This window comes from Cydia amplana, chromosome Z (assembly GCF_948474715.1).
Source record: "Cydia amplana chromosome Z, ilCydAmpl1.1, whole genome shotgun sequence".
NCBI lineage: Eukaryota > Metazoa > Arthropoda > Insecta > Lepidoptera > Tortricidae > Cydia > Cydia amplana.
In genome coordinates this window covers 25,677,343-25,694,558 of record NC_086096.1, presented here as the reverse complement: position 1 = coordinate 25,694,558, position 17,216 = coordinate 25,677,343, and the positions used below count along the sequence as shown (strand labels likewise).

Here is a 17,216-nt window from a genome sequence, read left to right as displayed (position 1 = left end):
ATTGAATCGTATGGCATGCATAATCATGCAATCAGAGTACAGCTTTATTAATATAATTCGAGAATTATTTTTAAAGTGAAAACTTCTTTAGCGGCGCTGGGCAATTTTTGAGGTGGGGAAAAAATGATAAACTCGAGACAGCGTAAGACGATCACGTGACCGTAAGGGGCGTAAGGTTTAGATGGCCACTCATAATTTAGATGGCATTTAAATCAATAAAGAAAAACTCAATGTTATTTGACATTTATGTTGCGGACTCCTTTTCAAGACTCTTTTAGGTAAAGAGTTCAAATAATTTGACGTTGTCATGGCAGTATATAAATAAACATGTCAATGAAAAAGTGTGATCTTATTTGAGAATGATAATAATTTATAATAAATAAATAGAATACCTTCGCTAAACGTACCTATGTATCGTGTTACCGGGCGTTGGTAACATAGTGAGGTGAGTTTTCACTTCTATCGGCACTCCCGGAGTGCAACAGTTGTTGCTTGTTTCCTTCTGTTGTCATTACCAAGTTAGGTACAGTCAGCAATACTATTCGCCTACTTAGCACCTTTAGATAGAAGCTTATATGCAGAGGGGGTACTTTTGAAGTGAAAACTTTTTTAGCGGCGCTGGGCAGTTTTTGAGGTGGGGAAAAAATGATAAACTCGAGACAGCGTAAGGCGATCACGTGACCGTAAGGTTTAGATGGCCACTCATTTAGATGGCATTTAAATCAATAAAGAAAAACTCAATGACATTACATGAAAAAGGTTCTAATCTTGTACGGGCTGAAATACGAGGATCTCACAGTTAATATGTCGTAGTCAGATCGTATAATCCGCCTTATTACATTACGGCTAGCCGTTTTACAAAACAGGGGCGTTTTGAAATGTGGCGGTTCGACGATTAGCCGGATTGTCATTGCGATACGTTCTTCAATAAGGCGGCTTACGTTTAGCCGCATCGTATCTACTATTTAGATTGTAGAGTGACCAGTTCTTTCGGTCGCCTACGTAACCGGAGTTTGACAATGTTTGCAATTTAATTTATTTTTACCATGGTCCCACCGCACTACATGTGTTTCTTTTCCAAAACATTTCCTTCACAACTTAAATAGACGGAGCCCCGCTTGCGGGGCTCCTATTTCTGGGCGGTTTGCCCTTCGGGCATCTGAAGCTACCTAACGAACCTAACCTACTTACCTACCTACGCTTTTCTCCCCAAAGTATAATGTTTTCACGGACGTCTCACTAAATCAATAGGTAGGTAGGTTAGGTTCGTTAGGTAGCTTCAGATGCCCGAAGGGCAAACCGCTCAGAAATAGGAGCCCCGCGAAGCGGGGCTCCGTCTAGTTAAGTTGCGAAGGAAATGTTTTTTGAAAAGAAACAGTCCGACGAACTCCAGATTTGATGGACACCCCAGCGTTTTTCATAGTTTGTTGTTGTTATGTCAGGCAGCGCCACGAGTGTTAAAAATGGGAACTAAAAACTGTCAAAGCGGTGTTGAAGAACGTATGGCGCCGAATACATTCCGGCGGATTTTCATTCAGCCGCATTCAATCCGGCTAATCGTCGAACCGCCGCATTTCAAAACGCCCCTGTTTTGTAAAACGGCTAGCCGTAATGTAATACGGCGGATTATGTGATCCGACTGCGACAAATACATTCTAACTTTATAGGCTTTATAGCACTCAAATATAATTCAATAAAGCTATATCTTGATGAAATCGCTAATAAAATTGAACTCTAGTACTGGTGAATAAAACTCAAAATATCATGACATCTGGTCATGATATTTTGAGTTTTATTTTAAGTATTTAGATGCGAGGTTGGCAAGGTAACTTTACCATTTCTATTCGAATTTTAAACAATTAACGCTACAAATTTGAATTTCGAATTTTAAACAAGCTCACTGGCCAGCAATTTCGGAACTAAAGTTTTTCAATAGAAAGGAGGATGTGTCAATTATACAATATATAAAGCTGGTCAACCAAATCATGTCAGTAAAAAAAGGCGCGAAATTCAAATTTTCTATGGGACGATATCCCTTCGCGCCTACATTTTTCAAATTTGCCGCCTTTTTCTACTGTCAAGATCTGGTTGACCAAGTATACTTGGTCAACCAGATCTTGACAGTAGAAAAAGGCGGCGACGGGATATCGTCCCGTCCCGTCTCCCGGAGTGCAACCCGTTGTTTTTTTTTCTGCAGCTGACTCTGACTGCAATATGTTTGTCATTGTTGGTCAATGAAAGTCATAAAGTAGGTACCTTATCATACTGCGACTGAAACTTTGTAGGGAAATTTAAATTTAAATATGTATTAATGACTTGGCCGAAGATGCTAACGACTCTTTTGCGATATTATGATCGATTAAATACTTACGTCTAGAACTTAACAACCATAGTTGTAGTACCTACTGGACTACAGGTGGGTGGTTAAATCAACACATTAAATAGAGTTCCACACGAGTTAAATAGTCTTTTAGTTTGATACAGCTCATCAAGCTATAATTTCAAAAATTGGTACAACACTACTTTTTATGGGACGGGAGGGGAAACTGTCCCTGATTGGAACTCGATAGATATACGAAAAAATCCAATCTCTGGAGGCCTGGCTAAGATTAACCCCCCCCCCCCTCCCCCCTACCCCCAAAATAATCCAAAAATCATGCTCCGAATGACCCCGTTTCCTCCTACGTCATGCTACCATCATCCAATGTCCAGACCCAATTTGAAATGACGTAATTTATGAATAGCCCCTAATACAATTTAACTTCCCTAAACACTAGCAAACGGAAATTCACCACGCCATAACATGTCCAGCCGATAAGTTTTGTAAAAGCTTGCCATCAGGGGGGCCGATTTTTGAATTTCGAGCGGTCGATTTCGTCACTCGAAAATTTGTGGAAAACGGCGAAATGCAATTTTTTTAAATACGAGCCAAAGAGAATATAATCACTACGTTTACGAGCGATGGAAATTGGGAATCTAGTGGTATTGACCATTCGTTTTCAATTCTATTAGTAGAATTTAAATGCCTATTAGTGGAGATATTATTGAACGAAATACACGAAATCGAGCGGTCGAATTTCAAAAATCGGCCCCCCGATCTGATATTTTAAGTCAGCGAGAAAGAAAACAAAATCTTATTGGGTAACCCAGACAACACATTATGGTAGGCATACTATCGTGGGGATGGATTTTTTGTAATGGAGCACTGACGGCAGCCACCTGATCCCCTGCTGCTACCTACGCCAAAATGATCTTAGGAGACCTGCCCTACCCACCTCAAAAAAAGGAGAATGTTATAAATTCGACCTTTTCTAAAAAAAATTGTATGTCATGTTCCACGCGTTGTCCTAGCCTTTTGCCACGGGTCATGGGAGCCTGGGTCCGCTTAGCAACTAATCCCGAATTGGCGTGGGCACGAGTTTTTACGAAAGCGACTGCCATCTGACCTTCCAACCTCTGGGGTAAACTAAGGCCCTTATTTGGATTTTTCCGGTTTCCTCACGATGTTTTCCTTCACCGAAAAGCGACTGGTAAATATCAAATGATATTTCGTACATGTTCCGAAAAACTCAATTGTACCTACGAGCCGGGGTTTGAACCCTATCTCCGGATTGCAAGTCGCGTGTATGTAGTTTTAAGTCAGTTCTGACTCTGACCACGGGATCTCATAGCTGCCCTAAAAAATATACCCTGTATTCTTATATATTACCTACTACTGTCCTCTATTCTTAATTACTTATGTCTCAATTTAGACATATATACTATAGTGTCTATAGTAGCCATATTATAGCAGCTACGAGCTTTAAACCAATAATAATAGGACAATCAAATATGTACCCATCTGTAGGTACCCGGAAGGCGGACACTATGATTTGTACGAAATCAATGCGACTCGTTATTGAGCGAATCGGTTTGATACATGTTATGGCGTGGTGAATTTCCGTTTGCTAGTGTTTAGGGAAGTTAAATTGTATTAGGGGCTATTCATAAATTACGTCATTTCAAATTGGGTCTGGACATTGGATGATGGTAGCATGACGTAGGAGGAAACGGGGTCATTCGGAGCATGATTTTTGGATTATTTTGGGGATAGGGGGGAGGGGGGGGGGGTTAATCTTAGCCAGGCCTCCAGAGATTGGATTTTTTCGTATATCTATCGAGTTCCAATCAGGGACAGTTTCCCCTCCCGTCCCATAAAAAGTAGTGTTGTACCAATTTTTGAAATTATAGCTTGATGAGCTGTATCAAACTAAAAGACTATTTAACTCGTGTGGAACTCTATTTAATGTGTTGATTTAACCACCCACCTGTAGTCCAGTAGGTACTACAACTATGGTTGTTAAGTTCTAGACGTAAGTATTTAATCGATCATAATATCGCAAAAGAGTCATTAGCATCTTCGGCCAAGTCATTAATACATATTTAAATTTAAATTTCCCTACAAAGTTTCAGTCGCAGTATGATAAGGTACCTACTTTATGACTTTCATTGAAAGGCGCGAAATTCAAATTTTCTATGGGACGATATCCCGTCGCCGCCTTTTTCTACTGTCAAGATCTGGTTGACCAAGTATACTTGGTCAACCAGATCTTGACAGTAGAAAAAGGCGGCAAATTTGAAAAATGTAGGCGCGAAGGGATATCGTCCCATAGAAAATTTGAATTTCGCGCCTTTTTTTACTGACAGGATTTGGTTGACCAGCTATACCTATTGTAGTGCTGCAGACACTTTGGACTAGGCATTGAGTTTTTACTTCTGTCGGCACTCCCGGAGTGCAACCCGTTGTTTTTTTTTTCTGCAGCTGACTCTGACTGCAATATGTTTGTCATTGTTGGTCAATGAAAGTCATAAAGTAGGTACCTTATCATACTGCGACTGAAACTTTGTAGGGAAATTTAAATTTAAATATGTATTAATGACTTGGCCGAAGATGCTAACGACTCTTTTGCGATATTATGATCGATTAAATACTTACGTCTAGAACTTAACAACCATAGTTGTAGTACCTACTGGACTACAGGTGGGTGGTTAAATCAACACATTAAATAGAGTTCCACACGAGTTAAATAGTCTTTTAGTTTGATACAGCTCATCAAGCTATAATTTCAAAAATTGGTACAACACTACTTTTTATGGGACGGGAGGGGAAACTGTCCCTGATTGGAACTCGATAGATATACGAAAAAATCCAATCTCTGGAGGCCTGGCTAAGATTAACCCCCCCCCCTCCCCCCTATCCCCAAAATAATCCAAAAATCATGCTCCGAATGACCCCGTTTCCTCCTACGTCATGCTACCATCATCCAATGTCCAGACCCAATTTGAAATGACGTAATTTATGAATAGCCCCTAATACAATTTAACTTCCCTAAACACTAGCAAACGGAAATTCACCACGCCATAACATGTATCAAACCGATTCGCTCAATAACGAGTCGCATTGATTTCGTACAAATCATAGTGTCCGCCTTCCGGGTACCTACAGATGGGTACATATTTGATTGTCCTATTATTATTGGTTTAAAGCTCGTAGCTGCTATAATATGGCTACTATAGACACTATAGTCTATATGTCTAAATTGAGACATAAGTAATTAAGAATAGAGGACAGTAGTAGGTAATATATAAGAATACAGGGTATATTTTTTAGGGCAGCTATGAGATCCCGTGGTCAGAGTCAGAACTGACTTAAAACTACATACACGCGACTTGCAATCCGGAGATAGGGTTCAAACCCCGGCTCGTAGGTACAATTGAGTTTTTCGGAACATGTACGAAATATCATTTGATATTTACCAGTCGCTTTTCGGTGAAGGAAAACATCGTGAGGAAACCGGAAAAATCCAAATAAGGGCCTTAGTTTACCCCAGAGGTTGGAAGGTCAGATGGCAGTCGCTTTCGTAAAAACTCGTGCCCACGCCAATTCGGGATTAGTTGCTAAGCGGACCCAGGCTCCCATGACCCGTGGCAAAAGGCTAGGACAACGCGTGGAACATGACATACAATTTTTTTTAGAAACGGTCGAATTTATAACATTCTCCTTTTTTTGAGGTGGGTAGGGCAGGTCTCCTAAGATCATTTTGGCGTAGGTAGCAGCAGGGGATCAGGTGGCTGCCGTCAGTGCTCCATTACAAAAAATCCATCCCCACGATAGTATGCCTACCATAATGTGTTGTCTGGGTTACCCAATAAGATTTTGTTTTCTTTCTCGCTGACTTAAAATATCAGATCGGGGGGCCGATTTTTGAAATTCGACCGCTCGATTTCGTGTATTTCGTTCAATAATATCTCCACTAATAGGCATTTAAATTCTACTAATAGAATTGAAAACGAATGGTCAATACCACTAGATTCCCAATTTCCATCGCTCGTAAACGTAGTGATTATATTCTCTTTGGCTCGTATTTAAAAAAATTGCATTTCGCCGTTTTCCACAAATTTTCGAGTGACGAAATCGACCGCTCGAAATTCAAAAATCGGCCCCCCTGATGGCAAGCTTTTACAAAACTTATCGGCTGGACCAATTTTTTTTTTTTTTTTTTGGATTTTATGGCCTGGTTACGAGACCTTTAAGCCAATCGGCTGGACCAATTCTTGAGATTTGGGTCGCCATGTTTTCTGTTGCTGAAAAGAAGTCTACCTATATTGTAGCAATACTTGTACAAAAACCAATAAAAAAAATTTTTTATGTTGAACCCAAGCTTCCTTAGTGAGCCGTAGCAAATGAACCGTGACAACGGGGAAGATTATGTCGGCAACATTATTTCCTTGGCCATATTAATTCTGAATTGCCCAATCATTACATCCCTTTGTTAACAATCTTCTATTAAATGGTAATAAAAAAAATCTAAAGTAAATACTTCTAGGAAATGACGTTTTAAGAGGACTTAAATATATAGAGTGCACACCGCATAAGCAACTTAAAACTTTATAGATCTACTTCCACTTATTTTTCTGACTAAACACAATGATTGTATACTTGGTCAACTAGATCTTGACAGTAGAAAAAGGCGGCAAATTTAAAAAATGTAGGCGCGAAGCGATATCGTCCTATAGAAAATTTGAATTTCGCGCCTTTTTTAACTGACAAGATTTGGTTGACCAAGTATACTTAGGTATTCATAATGTTTCAAAAGTAGCGTCAATTGTCATCTTTGCCTAATTAAATATTAACAGGTATTAATACATTTATGAAAAATTTAATTGCTATGAATCATTTGTCTTTATCTCTCATTTTGACTTTTGTATTTGTAAGAATGGGATAAAACATACATAATTGAACTAATTCAGGCTCGTAAAGTTTTATAAGTTAAGGGGGTTAGTATTTAATGGAACGGAAAAAAAAACACGTAAACTTTTTTGTCTGGCTCAATTCAACAGGCAATATAATCATTCGTATATTCTGTGTTGCATAATCCAATTAATTAAGACAATAGGTAAATATGGAAATCGACCGCCGAACCAATAACAATATTTGAACATTAACACTGAGTCAATATGTACTTACTTCCAATTCTAGTGATGGGCACTCTATAAATGGAATGACAAAACATTTTTTGATTTAAACAAGTACTTAAGTAGTTCTTAATTTTATACAGGATGGTTCACGAGACTTATTAATTACTAGAGTATGTGCGGAAAGAGAAGAGTCGTGGAATGTATGGGGCCCAATACATTCCACGAGTCTTCTCTTTCCGAACAGACTCTACTTACTAGGAATTAACTTTAGACATCATACCTACCATCTACCATCAGAGGACTATAAGTACCTAATACCTTTAATTTATAGTTTTATATTTAACCCTTCGTATGTATTACCACTGATCAGTGCGAACGAATTTAAACCTTTTGTATTAAACAATGGGCTGATCACTGATCAGTGCTTAGACATACGATGGGTTAAGTATAATTTGCAACATATTTGATTTTTTATAAATAAATACTTACCCCTATTCGGGTAAGCAATATAAAGTATCATTTGAATACTTAATACTTAAGTGGTAATAATTTGAAGTATGTGTCAAAGGTCTGTTTGATTTCAAACATAGACACAGAGAATCATACTATCTTTGTCTTACACTAACACTAGCACCCAAAAGAAAAGGATGAGTATAGTTTTTTTGTTCCTATTTACTGACAAGATTTGGTTGACCCAGTATATGTAGGTATCTACTATACAATACAATATCTACATTATTACATTTATTACACTATATTTTCTGAATATTATAATTCTTTATCATTAGATAATTAGTCTACTATTATTGTCCCCATATTGGTATTGCTGATCAACTGATCAATACCCAGTGTCGGCCCGAGCCCTTAATCAGGGTAGAGCGAAATCGTTGAAGTTTTCAAGTGTATTTTCCACCCCCTACCACCACACTCGCGTCTTTTAAACTTTTTTTCTCATTTGCCATTTTGGCGCCCCCCTTGCCATCCGGCGCCTAGAGCGGCCGCTCCACTCGCTCTACCCTAGATCCGGCCCTGTCAATACCTAACAAGACGTGTTTGATTGTTGATCATGTAAAGATTGATCAGTCAGTTGTTAACCCTCCAAGTGGCGGTAGCGAAAACGCGAAAGGGATCATCCATTAATTACGTCACACGAATTTCTAGGTTTTTTTACCCCTCCCCCCTCCTTGTCACACTTGGTCACATTTTGTAAACCCCTCCCCCCCTGGTGTCACGCCACACTCGGCATTATTTTTTTTATAAAAAAATATTTTTGATATATAAATATTAGTAATTTTATAACACAACGAAAGTTACATCCAAAATCTCATTATTTAACTGTACAGCGAATAAAAAAATATAAATTAATTTTCGGTTACTGATGAAGTTAAAGTGACATCACAATGTTTGTGACTCCCCTCCCCCATGTCACAACATGTCACATTTTCTTGACTCCCTCCCTCCCCCTAAACGTGTGACGTAATTAATGGATGACCCCAAAAGTAGACTCTGTGCGGAAAGAGAAGAGTCGTGGAATGTATAGGGCCCAATACATTCCACGACTCTTCTCTTTCCGAACAGACTCTAGTCAAGTGGCGCCGCGGATTTGCGCAAAACCAGTCAAGTGGTGGAGCCCCGATGGGTGGTCAGCGCGGAAAAGAGTACCTAACAAATAAATTATTTTAGTATTTGGCCAGACCTACAGAAACCCCGGCAGTGGCAGTTTTCCAGTACCTTGTTATACTGGGTCAACCACAGGGTCAACCAAATCTTGTCAGTAAATAGGAACAAAAAAACTATACGCATCCTTTTCTTTTGGGTGCTAGTACTAGTGTTAGACAAGACAAAGATAGTATGATTCTCTCTATGTTTGAAATCAAACAGACCTTTGACACACTATACAAATATTTTTACAAAACAACCTCGAGTGTGTAGGGGGCTTTAGACAGACTCTATGAGCTACGTGCGCTATAGAGGGTAGGATCCTATAGAAGTGGTATATGCGTGCCTCCGTGAGGGACAAAACATACGCAATGCGACACTATGATTGGTCGAATTTATTTGTTGCCCACTATAACCCAACCCATACTAAAGCTTTGGTTTCCTCCGAAAACGGTGCCGTCATATGACGGCCGTCATATAGCGGCAGCAAAAGACGGCCGTCTTTACGGTGGCGACATGTGGAAAGTACCACGGCGTCATAACACACCGTCATCCACCAAGGTCAAAGCGGCAAATTTGAAAATAGTAGGCGCGAAGGGATATCGTCCCATATAAAATTTGAATTTCGCGCCTTTTCCTACTGACAAGAAGAGGAAAATAATCGTAGTACGGAATCATTTATTCAAATCTCGTGTCATTTATTCAAAATGGCGTCACCGCTATCTAATAAAACGTTCACGAAACTATCGACAAGGTCATGACGGCCGTCATCTTACGTTACGTTGACAATCAACGTAACGTAACGCCGTCTAGGAAACCGCGCCATCTTGTTTACATAGACAACGTTCTAGTGACGTCAGTCAACGCTATATAGCGGCCGTAATATGACGGCACCGTTTTCGGAGGAATCCAAAGCTTAATTTAAGTTGGGGAATAAAAAAAAATGTGAGACTGTGACAAGGACAAACAATAATAGCGCTTTCGCTGCTACTCCTACTGAAAGATACATAAGACTATCCCGTTCGCTCATTACCCCCACCCATCATGCGTAATCCAGTTAAAATACTAGATTCATGGCATCATGGCGAAAACCGAAATACGCAAATTGCAGGGATCTTTCTCTTTCACTCCAATGAAGGCGTAATTAGAGAAAAATGCACGCAATTTGCGAACTTTGATTTTCGCGGTTATGTACTAGTCCTCAAACTTCAAAATGCTTCAAAGAAAAATAGGGATAAATAGGGACTTTACAATATAATAGTTTCAACTTTCAACACATTTTCGATAGAACTTGGAAAGTTGCGAATTTAAGTATATACGTTGGAATCTGAACGCTTCTTACAACGTCATATCCAATCGCCAATTTTAGCTGTCATCGATCTTGCCTTGCGTGGGTTGTCAAAAAATGACGATTGTTTAACAATATTGTTAAAGTGTAATACAAAACTGAATTCATTCGGTTCAAGACCCTTTTAGTATTTGAATTAATAATGTTTTGTTGCCTAAAGGGGTGTCTCAACGGGTTTAACCTGACACCATCTGTTCCTATTCGTATCAAGGAGAATCCCGTTCAGCTGGATACTTTACACATGGGTATTTCATATTTTCGTTAACTAGAACATGTTTTGTGTTCCTGGAATGTATAAAATATATTAGTTGTCAATGCAGTGTTTGTATGTGCCTGGAACAAGAGTGCGCGGAGTAGTTTACATCGGTTATCGCTTACTATGAATATTATGAGTATTATGACACGGGCAGCATCCGCTCGGTGTACACCCTTACATTTCATTAGTATACGTCAAAAGGCTCTCTATGTGTTGACTCCGCGCACATCTACCATATATCCGGAACTGCTCTGTGATGGGTAAAGACATAATAGTATTAATAGTTCAGCCCATTTAGTAAATAGCCTGAACTAAATAGTATTTACGTCTCACTGCTGCACAGGGCATGGGCTATAGTCCCTACGCTGGTTCAATGCGGTTTGGGGACTTCAAAGACTTACTTACAACATGGCAAAATTCCACACCACTTTTAAATTTATTCTAAACTTATTACAGCATTGTTTGCAGATGTTTCTGCTTAAAAAAATTAAAATGGCAAAAACACATCTATTCATAATATTGTTCTGTTTTCAATGAAATAAGGTGATAAATATAACAATGTAGCTACACGAGCAAATTTAGTTAGATTAAAATGGTACTGTGCATCTCAACTCTTAAGAAATATTGTATAAATAAATATTATAGGACATTCTTACACAGATTGACTAAGTCCCACAGTAAGCTCAAGAAGACTAGTATTGAGGGTCAACAACAATATATATAATATACAAATACATAGAAAACACCCAAGACTCAGGAACAAATATGCTCATCACACAAATAAATGCCCTTACCGGGACTCGAACCCAGGACCGCTTCACAGGCAGGTTCACTACCCACTACGCCAGACCAGTCGTCAAGCATTACATTCTAATTGTATAATTATAGGACATGAAGTGGTAGTGGTGAAAGGAGGGCAGCGAGTGTGTGGGTCGGGCTGCGCGCTGGGCAACGCACCGCTGGTGCAGAACAAGGCATACTTTGAGGTGAAGCTGCAGCAGGGTGGCGTGTGGGCGGTGGGCCTGGCCACAAGGGACACTGACCTCAATAAAGTACATGGTAATTTATTTTTTATAAGCATTGCATTACATTTTTCAGCTTACCAAACTTGGATTATCAACTTATATAAAAATCATGCATCCCTCAAATAATATTCTGTAAACATAAACTTATTAGGTATTCTTTAAAACATCTTCTGTGATTTTAAACTTCAACCTTATGTTTAATAGGTGAAACTTCATCATATAGTTTAGTAAACTGATGCAACATTCTTCTGCTGGTTTTTTAAACATACTACACAATATGCATTTTTAGGAAATAAGTTTGCCTTTCCATAATTGGGGTTGAATATTTGAAATATTTAAAGCAAAGCAAGTTCAGCATTGAATGCTTACAACATTCTCCTTTTTTTAAATGTTCAGGTTAGACAAAAGCACCTTTTCATCAAATAGTGGAATGCATGATACAAACTTCTTCATCCGCACTGCCACAATCATAACCCTTTCTTTTGACTTAGGGTTTGGGTAAAATATATGTCAGAGATTCTTATCTAATGCCGGAACCACACTTCGCTATGCGTTATTTGTTATGCGACTACGCTGTATTCGCTAAAATATTTGTTATGTGAGCGAACAACAAACACGGCATCCACACTTCGTGCCGGTGTGCCAAACTTGGTGCCGGTGTGCCAAACATATGTGGTGCGTTTTGACTTTGAAAAGCGTAAGCGAGTGAATGAGTGAACGAAGTGTGGGCAGTCGAGACGCATATTCGGCTTATTCGTGTCCTTTGAAGTGTGTCAAAAAACCGACAGGTGGACGGATAGGCGTATTTGCTATTCGCGCTTATGCGTTATGCGGGCAAATATAGCAAATATAGACGAATGAACCCTCCACACTTCGTCGTATGCGGCCGAATAACGCGCATGACAAATAACGCATAGCGAAGTGTGGTTCCGGCATAACAAGAATTGTGTTTGTGTTGCACAATTTAAGTTAGCAGAAATGAGTAGTACTGCCCTGGAGGTGGCTTATACAATACCACGTCCATGTAAGGTGCAATATTGCCTCAGCATGAATTACCATGCTGAATAATGTACACACTATGTTGTGCTGCCGCCATGACGGAGCCAATAATATTATGACACTGATTTCTTCGAAGGTCATGGCTCAGGCTGAATGCTAATTTTAACAGTGGAAGGCTATATCATTTTTCAATTATAATTAAATAAATTACTAAACAGCTGCTGTAATACATACCTTTGTATTACATCCATGCAAAACGTTAACATTTTTACTAAGCTGAAAATATTGGTGATGCTAAGCGACAGTCTTTTGTTTGCCTGAGCGAAAGTTGGCAAGTACCTATTTACCATAACTGTAGCAAATTCGCCATTAAACTGGTTAGCCGCATGTTAAGCGAAAGTTTCCTATGACATCATATGGTGTTGAATATGGTGAATACCATGTTTATTTGCCCTAGCTTTTTTAAAACCTACTGTTTGTTTTGAAGTTTCTAAAAGGAAGTTAAATTATTTGTCAGAACATGATTTTGCAGCAGATTTTTTTAAGCCCATTCCTTCCGATGTAGATTGTAGATTGTTAGAAAACACAATTCCCCTAATGACCACTGGACGGTCGACTCAGTCTTAAGCTTAAGGGGTCACCCACTATGGGGAAATAAAATCTATTAAGGCTCCGTTAACGATTTTAGAGTCAAAATGTAAAATTGATAGATTTCGTTGTTGAAATTGTACACATTTTGTTGCGTAATATCTAAATAACAAGTATTGGTTTCTTTTAGCACGTCTTCTCATCTTGCCTTTTAATAATGAGGTCTCGAGCGTGCGTCACCGGCAATATATGACGAGAAGGGGCAGTTTTTAAAAATTCATCAAAAAATTATAATGGTAAATTATACAAAATGATGTATCAGAACAGTTTCAGGAAATGTTATAGATTGTTTAAGTATCAAAATTACGTTGAAATTAAGTCGATTTTCACGAAAAAAAATCACTTGTTTTGAAGTAATTTCTGGTGAAAATTGATTTCGTCTAACTTTCATTTACTCTTATTCAATATCATATAACAAAAATGTAGTCTATGAAAGTTGGAGTACAGGATATGTGTAATACAAAATTACCATTTTTAGTAGTCCAAACTTTACGAAATTTCCAAATAAGATCGACTAAATCAGTGCTTTGCGCGCGTTTACCTAAACGTCCATCAGAAAAAAAATCATTACTAATTTAGTGAGTCTGTTTTCAAAAAAATGATCTGTACAAGTGCAAGATAAGAAGACGTGCTAATAGATACCAGTACTTGTTATTTCTATTACGTAACAAAAGGTGTACAATATCATCGACTAAATCTATCAATTTTACATTTTTGCTGCTAAAATCGATACCGGCCTCTTAAACAACTTTATTTAAATGACGTTATGGGAGTCCAGGCAGGAGGAGCAGTGTAAACAGCAGTATAATCAGTTAAATAATGAACATTTATTGAAATGCATCGTCGTCTTATATACTATTCCTAAACCTACGAAAAACAGAAAGATAGGTATCTTAGAACTGCAGAATATAATCTACCCTTTTACGTAAATCGCGCCTCTCACGAGTGCGATGGCATATCTTCTATCCCGCTCACAATCGCCGGTTGCATGAAGTGGGTAGTAGAAAATGCAGCAAATCAGAACTACCGCAGAGAATGTTGCTTTCGAGAGTAGCACGCCCGGTCTTCCATCTCGCTCCAACCGTTGCGTAAATACGTGCGCGCCGCCTGCGCGCGCCTCAGTTGGTTCCGGCCGTCGATGCGAACGCATGTCCCATAACGTTATGTGTTACATATTTTTAGTGTCCGACCGAAAATTCGGTTTCGGTCAGTTTCGGCCCAAAAATCATGTTTCGGCCCTAGTTTCGGTTTCTGCCACAAAACGGTCGACACCTACGATATGGTACTTCGTACTGAAACTTAACTATGTGACAATTAGTTGAGGAACAAGCAGGACAACAATATTAATGTACTGATTTATTTAACTATACAGAAATGAATTGGTTTATTAGAAAACACAATTCCCTAACCAGGGCGCCACTGGACGGTCGGACGCAGTCTTAATAATAATATGTGTAGAAATTTTTTCAACGATTTTAACAGGTCAACTAAAGTTTCGGTTTCAGCAAAAAAAAACATGTTTCGGTTGGACACTACATGTAATTCTCTGATTCCCAACCAAGACGAGAAGTTAAGTTAAATGGCGCTGGCCACCGCCTAGCCATGGCACGAGAAACCTCGGGTCATACTTAGGCCGCGTTTGCACGTGCCGTTCTCAGTGTTTCATAAGCACGTCGTGTTACCATTGCAGGGGGAGTGGACAAAGAGTCGTGGTGCCTGAACAGCGACGGCACGGTGCGGCACGGGAACGAGGAGCTGTACCACCTGTCCCCGGCGCCGCGGGACTCGCCCACGGCCGAGCTGCTGGTGGCCACGGACGCGCCCGAGCCCGAGCCCCGCGACGACGCCAACCCCTTCGCCGTCATGCCGCTCGAGGGCGACACCATCGGACTCGCCTACGACCATGTTGAGCTCAATTTCTTCGTAAATGGAAAAAACATGGAGATACCTGTTAGGAATATAAGGGGGACGATTTATCCCGCTTTATATGGTGAGTAAGCTTTAAGATGATTTATAGTTTTCTATGTTAGTATGCTTATGGTGTAGGTATATATCAGGGATGTTGCGAATATCCGCATCCGCAACCGCGGAACTTCCGCGTTATTTTCAACATCCGCATCCGCATAAAATCGATGCGGAGTTTAATGCGGATGCGAATGTGGAACAGGTCGGTACAAGTCGTCTTAGCATCGGCGTATTTGCGAGACTGCTAGGTAATTTAGTCATTAGCCAAAAAAAACCTATTTATTTAGTCGTATGGCATTAATAAAATTCATAGTCGCTTTTACAAATTAATATCTAGGTTCTTCACCCAATGGGCTGCGTTTTCGCTTAACTTAAGTAAGTCCAGAGGATCTCCCAGATACTTTCTTTTTGGGCACTCGTGGAGAATGTGGGAAATGGACTGTACAGGTGCTCCGCAGTCGTACTTCGGAGTATCTCGCCACCCACACTTAAACATAAATTCTCCGCAACGCCCGCTTTCAGTGCAGAGTCTATTTAGTTGGCACCATTCCCGTCTCGGTGCCGAAAAACCTTGCGGTTTGTGGGTGGGATCGTAGCTACCTGGCCTGACCTACCGCAACATCCCTGGCCTGATATATATTTTTCTATTTTATACGAGTTTTTTTCAACCTGCGCAATATTGTTCATGTCAAGGGGGTCGCGGCATGAAAAAAGATGAAAAATACTGATCTTTATACGATCTGTTCTATGACAACTATTTATTTATACTAATACTAAGAGCTCAACCACAAACTGCAAAAATGATATCCATGCCATGAGCCCAACAATGTACGTATATGTAGAACTACGAGTAAATGATATTGGTAGTGGTGAGGTACACTCTAACAAAATCAAATCAATTAAACAAAAACTAAACCGATGGAACGTGGCGGAAGCGGGAACAGGTGGGAATAAAACCATTCCCACCAGTCACGTGAGATGACAGAAAAAAAGCAATAGAGCTTTTACATCTGCTGCCGGTTCTTAAGATGAAACATAGTGCTCATTTACCTCTCTGGATATTAACATTATTGAAAATATAGTGACACAATTTGTTGTACATCAACCACAGCTGTGCCCCTACGTTAGATTTTTTTAGATTTTTTAGTTATCATAAGAGTTAGAAGCATTTAAAAATTTGTATGATATCTGATTTTCGCTCCTAATTTTTATTATAATAAAAAAGTCGAACGTAGGGGCGTAGCTATGGTTTATATACTTACATCCAATTATGTAAGAATATTTTCCATGATGTCAATATCCAGAGAGGACAATGGGGACTACGTTTGTATGGAGAAATGGTCGTCCCCTTTCCTCTTAATTATTGTCTGTTTTAATTACAGTTGACGACGGCGCGATATTGGACATTATACTGGACAACTTCTTGTACCCTCCCCCGACGGGATACGAAAAAATCATGGTGGAGCAATCCCTACTCTAACAGAAGAGACGAGGAAAGTGTGCATGGACACTCGAGAGTGCGCGCGAGCGGTTCGCGACCCGCGCCCTCTATACACGCTTACTGTACTGAAGTGTGTGGCGCTGTGCAGCGGCGTCTTTATTTAACCTACAGCTCAACAGGAAAGGTACGCGCCAAATAACATTACCATCATGTACTGCTACCACGTTAGTATAAACCTTATTAAGCAGACCAAGCTTAGAGCCTAACTAGCGACTAGACAGAATATTTTAATACATACATCGATTGTAAAAAGTAAATTAAACGTAATCGCAATTGATTTCTCCTGAGGATTCACCACCTACTCGAAAAAGCCGCTGTTTGATACACCCAGTGGCGTAGCGTGAACCAATCTAGCCG

At 39.6% G+C, this 17,216-nt stretch overlaps 2 protein-coding genes across 2 annotated transcripts in view; both read left to right on the top strand.

Annotated features, from left to right (window-relative positions):
- LOC134661674 (GTPase-activating protein) overlaps positions 1 to 17,216 on the top strand; it is a 360,962-nt gene that overhangs the window by 150,812 nt on the left and 192,934 nt on the right. The window lies entirely within an intron of this gene.
- Positions 10,566 to 17,128, top strand: LOC134661059 (SPRY domain-containing protein 7). Its single transcript, XM_063516958.1, has 4 exons — positions 10,566 to 10,710; positions 11,610 to 11,780; positions 15,084 to 15,383; positions 16,741 to 17,128. Exons 1-4 carry the CDS (start codon positions 10,608 to 10,610, stop codon positions 16,836 to 16,838), a joined length of 672 nt encoding a protein of 223 aa, XP_063373028.1. The 5' UTR covers positions 10,566 to 10,607; the 3' UTR covers positions 16,839 to 17,128.

Bases quoted from the DNA above. Each gene is read 5' to 3' on its own strand.
- LOC134661059 (XM_063516958.1), top strand. From the start codon at position 10,608: ATGTTTTGTTGCCTAAAGGGGTGTCTCAACGGGTTTAACCTGACACCA. The intron at 11,781-15,083 runs GTAATTTATTTT...TTACCATTGCAG, and splicing joins TGACCTCAATAAAGTACATG to GGGGAGTGGACAAAGAGTCG. The intron at 15,384-16,740 runs GTGAGTAAGCTT...TTTTAATTACAG, and splicing joins GATTTATCCCGCTTTATATG to TTGACGACGGCGCGATATTG.